Genomic DNA, 8,326 nt, shown 5'->3' with positions numbered 1-8,326 from the left:
GCACATTTGCCTTCACTTATGTGTTTTACAATATTGACAGATTGAATTTCACTTTGAATTTGCTTGACACTCGTGAATAACGTACCGGATCACCGTCCTGGCTATTTGCTTATAGGATAAGATATCAATGTACGGACCTCTTAATTAAAACACAATATGAGAAACAATGAGAAATAATGAGAATCATTCATATTTAATGTGATTATACTTTTTATGTTATGGTTATGTACAAAAATAATGTTCAGACATTGTCAAAACTTAATCTGCCATACCCATTATTAACCCCGGCATGGAGGTGTCAGCTCTCCACACTGACCCTGTGTACCGAGACAAAATGGTCGTAACCTGAAGCGATGATGAAACGCAGGTGGGTTGCACTGGTTTCATTAAGCTGAAAGGAGAGAAAGAAGAGATGGTGAGAGATGGGAGATGTCTTTTTTTTCCTTTGGTCAGTTCCATACATGTATGAGTTTTACACTGGTAATGCTTGAGTCATCTTACTGAAAAATTAAGCGACTGTCGTTGTCCCTCAGTATGTTCAAATTCTGCAATAAAATGACCGTTGTTAGCAGCAAGTCTAATATTTGTGAAAATTGTTTACCAGATGTGAAAATGTAATGAATGACATACAGATGAATTTGATTTATCCTTACCTTTCTCTGCTATGCACTCAAAGTTGGAAACAGTATCAGAGGTATTCTTTTCAATCTTTAGATCCTTGACTGCAAAAGATTCAATATGCGACATTATCAGACCTGTCCTAAGCAATCAATTAATCAAAAATAGTAGGAAGTTAGAACAAAGTCATAGCCTTTAAATATAAGCAGGGCTGCAAGTAACAATTATTTTCATTATCAATTAATTTTTTTTTTTAAAAACAATCATTTAATTAATCATTTAGTCTATAGAATGACAAAAATGACAATAAATCTGCCCATCACAAGTTCCCAGAGCTTAACTGTTTACTCTGACAGCTACCACAAAAAAAACTCTAGTATTTATTTTACAACCAAATAAATCGGAGAAATGCGAGAAAATGTTAGCATTTGTGAAGCTGTAACCAGTGAATGTTTTAGGCTATCTAATAAAATTACTAAAACCATGAATCATTTACCAAAATTATCATCAATTAGGTCTAATTTTACATCCATGAACAAATCAAATAATTGATTGATTCATTTCAGCACTGAATACATGACACAGAAATCTGATTATAGGACAAACTTTGACAGTGTTAACAGCTTTATTTGGCAAGTACAACCTGATAGATTTCATTGTTGGTCTCACTACACAGATTCACATGGATTCAGGGTCAAATAGATAAAACGTTGTGTCCAGATGAACTGATTCAACTTTATGTGATTTCCTTACCTGGATTATTGAGCATGCATAAAGACATTAAATAGATTGTTCAATTACACTGATAATCTTGTGTAAATGAATGATACTGCTTTAAGATGAAGATAAAGTGTTTCTGTAAAGCTCCCTGAGGCAAATTTGTAATCTGTGATATTGGGCTATACAAATAAATTTGACTTGTGAGCAAACATCCAGTTTAATGCATCAAGGGCCCTTGACTGTATGACAAATGTCCAACAGCTTGAGGAAACTTCTTATATTTTTCAAACCAAAATCTTTTTTATTCTTTTATGAATTTGCCAGTAAAATGATCCACCTCTAGTGATGTTTGTTCATGGTAAGCTGTGATAAGGGAATCTCTAAACTGCTCTCTCACTTGTACCTCCAAAATGACACCAAGTTCTAATTCTCTCTACAAATAAAACTTCTACATGGGTTGAAATTAACTTAAATGCACAAGGGAAAATTAATAAAGACATTGGGAAGACACTTTGTTGGCCATTCTAAATTAACTTGACGAGCCAACGTAATAGGGCTGATAAGGCAAACATCATCATTGGCGGTCACTCGGGGTCGAGTATGACTGTCCTCCTTCTGGGTTTTCAGGTGGGTGTAGAGGTGTAGAGGTTGATCCTGGAGCTGCATAACGGGAGGACACCTGCGCGTGACAGCTTTTTACGTGGAGTGGCTGATGCGCCTGCAGCCACCACACGGTCCTTGGCAGGGGGTGGCCAGAGTCCAATGGCATGGAGAACCAAGACGATTGGGGACCACCCACTGTTGCAGCCTTCATCCGCCTTCACTGCCGTTGTGAGCTGGAGAACTCTTCTGCCTGTTCCGCCGTTAAGGTCTTTGTTGGCTCGCACTTCGTCTGAAACGAACCTTGACCTATCCGCCTTGGGTGACCCTACCAGGAGCCAAGCTCCGGATGGCATAGCTCTTGGGATCATTAGTACACACAGGCTTCTCCACCACAACAAGGTGGCAGTCCAGGAGAAGGATAAGCCAATAGACCATAATACACACAGGCTACAATAGCTAGTGGTTCTATACGGGACACCATGTCTGCCAGAGTGAAATGAAATTGAGTTTGATTAGTTTAACTTGTAAATTTTAGCCCTATGGAGTTCAGTGCTATGATTTCAGAATGCTTTCAATCATGACCATACCTTGGAGAACACCTGTAAGACATATTAAAGTCATATATTATCATATCACAGTGATCTCCTTGTCCTGAATTTTGTTATTTGAATCTGTTCATCATGTCTATACTGGAATGAACCAATGCTATGGATCCCTGGGATGCCTTCTTTTTGTGGTCTAATACTCTTGTTTCATTAGAGGAACATTCCTCTGGCAGTAAGGATTAGCTTGCCCAGGAGACATCTGTCATACCGTTATAGCAGTCCAATGTGATGACAGCAATCTTCGTGGGCTCGGCAAAGCGAATTGTGAACTCTTGAGGAAACATACCAGTGGACATCCAAAACGTGTCGGTGTTTCTGAGGAGAGGAGAGAGCAACGTATGAGTCGGTATCAACACACTGTTGTCAAAACACCGCAAAGAAGGTAAAAGGAGTCGCTTTTCTAACTTTACCGTTACCAGCGTTACTTTGCAATCTAGCATCCTAACAAAACAAAACAAAAGAAAAAAGATCAACTGTATCTGCATCAGAGCAACACGTACCCATCAATTATATTTTCTGGGGGGTGATTCTCGTCACCGGATGTAGCCAGGACAACGTTTGCGCCTAAGGAAGTAAGAGATTGATTTGTCATCATTCGCAAACCATCAAGCTTCACATGCAATGAAACGAGCAGCGTGAAGCTGGCGTTAGCGCTAGTTAGAACTTATATCCGGACTCAAGTCTACAACCTCCGCCGTTGCCCCGCCAACCAGACTGTCGCTAAACATTTACGTCATCGCTTTGATGATACGTCACTACCTGCGACACACGTTGTTCTGAGAGAGTTAGCGACTCTCAAGTTTTCTTGCTCGTTTTTTTCCGCTGTAAGTTGCCTTAAGCATGGCAAACGGGTGCGAAGACGTCCTTTTTACACGTGGGACAGGACAGGTATGTTTTCATAAAATACTTGGACTAGAATCTTAGTGCTTATCTCATGTCGTAGATTACGCTAGATTTGTTAATAATGTAATGTTTGCACCCAGTCAGGGGGTCAGGAGTTGCAGCTGCATTTTCAGTTGCACAGATGTTAAATAGCGTTGATGTCGGACCGAAAACCGTCCTTGTCAAGATTATACGAGGTCAATGAAGATGGCTTTTCGACAATACGGTTATCTGTTCCACGGTGTTTGTCATCCAAACGTCAACTTCCTCTGTATGCATTAATTGCACTGTGGCATGCACAAAGAGGAACCACTGATTTCGAATTAGGAGTCCACCTTTTTATAGAGCTGTCATTTTTCTTAGGGCTGGGCAATAATTCGATAATATCGTGTATTGTTTTTCAGTGGTATTGAGTTAGGATGAAATTCTGATTTATGGTGATACACATTTTGTTGTCTAAATGAGTGATAACGACCATCTAATACCAAACATTTCTCACAAAACGAGGTCTGAAATGAGCGAGTATTAATTTGAAACTAGTTTTGATTTGATATACTTAACCAAACATTTTGATGTGATGAACCTCGTTTGGTTTTTAAATATGGTATTGTGCATGGGTAAACAGATATTTTGATATATATTGTTCTGTAAAAAAAAAAGAATATGGTTATTGTGATGTTTTCCGTATTGCCAAGCTCTGCCATACCTAATTTGCTGTTTTCAGTCATTGGGAAAAGATCATTTAAAGGAAAATTTAACATTTCTACATCGGCCATAATTCTACTTCACATTCAAACATTTCAGAGTGATGATTCAGATATCTGGGATGACACAGCACTGATAAAGGCTTATGACAAGGCAGTGGCATCATTCAAGGTAAAATGTTTACTTATATCAAAGAAATTCATATTTCTTTTATTTTTACTTTATACTCATGCTTTATCCATTTAAAAAAAAATTTGTCTTTGCATCAGACTGCCCTTAAGGACGACGGTGATCCACAGACTTCCAAGAGGGATTCTCCTGGAAAAAAACGCAAGAGCAACAAAAATAACCAGAGCAGTAAAAGAGCTAACACCCCGCCAGACAGAGCGGTTAGTAACAGGATTTATTCAGATATAGGAGAACAAAAGTTTTCAGCTGTTAAAAAGTGTAAAATTGGGCATCCGGGTAGTGTAGCAGTCTATTCCATTGCCTACCAACACGGAGATCGCCGGTTCGAATCCCCTTGTTACCTCCAGCTTGGTCGGGCGTCCCTACAGACACAATTGGCCGTGTCTGAAGGTGGGAAGCCAGATGTGGGTATGTCTTGGTCGCTGCACTAGCACCTCCTCTGGTCGGTCGGAGCGCCTGTTCTGGGTGGAGTGGGAACTGGGGGGTATAGCGTGATGCTCCCACACGCTACGCCGCCCTGGTGAAACTCCTCACTGTCAGGTGAAAGAAGCAGCTGGCGACTCCACATGTATCAGAAGAGGCATGTGGTAGTCTGCAGCCCTCCCCGGATTGGCAGAGGGGGTGGAGCAGCAACCAGGATGGCTCGGGAAGAGTGGGATAATTGGCCGGATACAATTGGGGAGAAAAAATCCCCCAAAAAAATCAGTTAAAATTTCTTAAACTCAAGTTTTAATCCTCTGTTTCATTCATTTCAATCCCAGATACCTGAGGCACAGGCATAATTGGCAACTACAACATTAATTCACACATTTTGGCCTTTTGTGTTTTGATTCAGTGTACACATCCCTCCATGTTGTGTCACAGTGGCAGGTTGGTGACTCGTGCTGTGCTTACTGGTCAGAGGATGGCATTCTTTATCCAGCTACCATTTCCTCCGTGGACCTGAAGAGGGGTACTTGTGTAGTTTTTTTTAAAGACTATGGGAATGAGGAAGAACAGAACCTTAAAGACCTATTATCAGAGACCTCTGAGGTTAAGGAGGAGACATATATCAAGGTATAGTAGGGAAATTTTCATTCTCAGTCTTCTAGCCCATAAACAACAGAAGATCTTGGAATTAGTATAGTGCTATAAGCATACAGTATTCACTATTAATGAACTGATAATTTAGTATCTCCATTTGGTTCTTTGCTTTTATGAGATGTTCGTCCTTCTTCTTCAAAACAAATTGGTGCATAGTATTTGGAGAAAATATTTTGAAACTCAAGCAGAGATTAATATAAAGAAGTTGAGGAGTCAATGAGCCTTATGATTGAAGTAATGTGTTTGTTTTTCATTGGTTTGTTTGGAATAAAGGTAAATGAAGAGGATTCTTCAACAGAGGAAAGTGAGAGGTCAACCGCACAACACCTGCACGGACAGCAGCCACACACCAAACCCCCAAAGGCCAAATCCCCCAAGGATCCCAACCCTAAGTGGCTTCCTGGGTTTCCCCCTGGTCCGCCACCCATGCCAAGCTTCAAAATGGTAAAAAAAATAAAAATATAGGTCATGCTTTTTTCTGCTGTTACAGCTCCAACCTATTTTTCACACAAAGAGGTGTTGGGTGCTATATCTAATTTCATTATTACCAGGATCAGTGTGTTTTCAAGCGAAGTATTTAAATGACTCGATCCCCATTCTTTTTTTCCAGCCTATGCTGAGCAAGTTCTCTTCTTGCCATCTTGAAGTCTGTTATTCAGAGACAAAGTATATATTCCCAAGTCTGTTTCGTGGTTGAGCATAGAATATTTGGAAGTAGCTGAAATTAGACAATGGATAAGACTGGAGTACTTTGTAAAAGCATTCATTAGAAAGGGTTGAGTCTGTTATGACCTTTGTTACACATTGTGTTGAAGCCTGTGCTATATTCTTCTAGCCAACACACAGCCAGTCTAGGGATTCTGGCCTTCCACCTCCATTCTGGCCACCCATGATGTCTTCTGGGCCACCGGTGAGTCTACAAATGACACAGGAAAAAAACAGCTTTGATCACTTATTTATGCAAATTAAAATCTGCCTACACCGAAACATAAACTGACCAACACACCTGACAAACTAAGTAAAAAAAAGGGGAGATCATTTCTCCTGTCTTGACGATACCTGATGCGGTGTATTTCTGCTCTAGATGATCCCACCTCCACCACCAATGAGTCCTGATGTGGGGGTTGATGAGGCCTTGGGCACTATGCTCATCTCCTGGTATATGAGTGGATACCACACTGGATACTATCTGGTATGTGGACAGAATGAAACTTCACCAATCTAGAATAGCTAAGGCAAAGTTTGTGATTTTAAAAATGAGCGCTTATGTAAAAGTTGTTTGTTTGGTTTTCCCAGGGGTTGAAACAGGGACGCAAAGAAGCTCGCTCTGGGAAGAAGACTCAGTCTCATCGCAAATGAAGTTTTCAAAGTTTGAGAGAGTCCCTTCGGATTTCACCTGTAGTATGAACCCACCCTCTAGTGCTTCGTTTGGGTCTGTCTCTTCATTGTCAGCTTTGTAAATGGAAACGTTTATAAATGAAAAGTTCATTGTAGTAAGTAAAGTGTCTGGGTTGTTCAAAGGTGCATGGTTCTTTTATTTTTGTAAGTTAATGAAATAAAAACTATCTCATCGATGACTAGCTTCACATTACACCTTTTGCTGTTGAACTGTTGACATATTGTGTTGCAGAGACTTTGTAGAAATGATTAGAAAACATTGTGTTTCTTTGTTGGTTGGTTCATTGACCAAGAATGGAGCGAACGACCACTGAAGAGAAGCCATTTAACCAAAACAGATGAGCCGCTGTGGCGACCCCTAATAGGAGCAGCTGAAAGTAGTAGTAGTAGGAGTAGAAGTAGGAGTAGTATGTATATGTCACAGACACCAAGTGCATGTAGTTGCAATGGCGAGTATGGATCTGTAGAAGTCGGATCATTCTTTTGTGTCAGATTCTTGGGAAGATGTTTGAGCGTTAATATTAATAGCAAGCACTCCCTGCTGTTCGTTGCTACACAGGAACATTCTGTAGTTCCTATAGTGTATCTCCTTTTTTTTTTTAGGTTGCTGAGGATTTGGTTGCAGGCCAGACATGAGTCCTGCTTTACTCCCTGTGGTGCTTCCCACAGAGTTAATTCAGGGTATCGTTCTAGCACAGGCCCTGCATTCAAGTTGGGCTTTTTCCCTGAGGTGTTCTACTACCCAATATAGGATCACATCCATCATATGCTTTGAAATTCATGTAAGATAACCGCATTCTTCAGGGTGATGGCAAAAAAAAAATGTAAGCAGGAATCTTTTACATCAGAGAATATGACTCGGTGAGACTGAAGGCAGATAAAGATTTTCCTCGATCGCTGACAACAGAAGATCTTTTACTTCGGGGTCTCCATTGAGAGTTTCTTGTCTATTGTTAAAGTGTCCCATAAATGACATGACTATATAAACAGTTTTACTTAATACCAGCTTAATTTGATTTTTTTGTTGTTGATTAAATGGAGATGGAAAGTAACAGTTAATCATACTAAAGCAACAGTCCTGGAGATTTAGATGCAAACAAAACTTTTTTTTGTGCAAATTTATATGTAGTTAATGTATCGTCCTAAGACCTAATCTCGACTGGTTGGCTTTTCAGTATTATGGGAACCGTATGCAACACTGACAGGGCTGTACATACGATAGTACATATTTTGAGCAAAGAAAGCCACATGTAATTACAGTGGAGCCAGCCAGAGTCATTATGCTAGGTTTGTTATGCCTTCCGTCTGTAAAAAGAAGAGCCCTATCGCACATGCCCATACTACTGGTGGCTTTATTCCTACGCCCACTCGCCCAGTTTAAAAGAGGTGAACTATTTAGCTGTGCGAGACAGACGGGAGAGCAAGAGGAGAGGAGAGAGAGAGAGACAGAATAGGGTTTTGTTGTGAGGGGGGGTGCGATAGCGTTGATTGTCTCATGTTTTCAGACCATGGGATCTCCTACC

At 40.3% G+C, this 8,326-nt stretch overlaps 2 protein-coding genes across 3 annotated transcripts; one reads left to right on the top strand and one right to left on the bottom strand.

Moving 5' to 3' along the window:
* Window positions 1-203: 203 nt before the first annotated feature.
* hspb11 (heat shock protein, alpha-crystallin-related, b11) lies at window positions 204-3,247 on the bottom strand. The gene is made up of 5 exons (XM_056293699.1): window positions 3,047-3,247; window positions 2,755-2,861; window positions 654-722; window positions 502-545; window positions 204-391 (listed from the first exon to the last, which is right to left on the bottom strand). The coding sequence occupies exons 1-5, from the start codon at window positions 3,139-3,141 to the stop codon at window positions 299-301; spliced, it is 408 nt and encodes a 135-aa protein (XP_056149674.1). The 5' UTR covers window positions 3,142-3,247; the 3' UTR covers window positions 204-298.
* Window positions 3,248-3,301: 54 nt separating this feature from the next.
* Window positions 3,302-7,785, top strand: smn1 (survival of motor neuron 1, telomeric). Of its 2 annotated transcripts, XM_056289318.1 has the most exons (8): window positions 3,302-3,434; window positions 4,233-4,304; window positions 4,403-4,522; window positions 5,187-5,378; window positions 5,679-5,849; window positions 6,241-6,315; window positions 6,490-6,597; window positions 6,702-7,785. In XM_056289318.1, exons 1-8 carry the CDS (start codon window positions 3,387-3,389, stop codon window positions 6,762-6,764), a joined length of 849 nt encoding a protein of 282 aa, XP_056145293.1. In that variant the 5' UTR covers window positions 3,302-3,386; the 3' UTR covers window positions 6,765-7,785. The 2 variants fall into 2 exon arrangements, with proteins under 2 accessions (XP_056145293.1, XP_056145301.1); XM_056289326.1 differs by lacking the exon at window positions 5,187-5,378.
* Window positions 7,786-8,326: the final 541 nt, after the last annotated feature.

This window comes from Lampris incognitus, chromosome 1, assembly GCF_029633865.1.
Source record: "Lampris incognitus isolate fLamInc1 chromosome 1, fLamInc1.hap2, whole genome shotgun sequence".
In the NCBI taxonomy this organism is placed as follows: Eukaryota; Metazoa; Chordata; class Actinopteri; order Lampriformes; family Lampridae; genus Lampris; species Lampris incognitus.
This window is presented reverse-complemented; position numbering and strand designations above follow the sequence as displayed.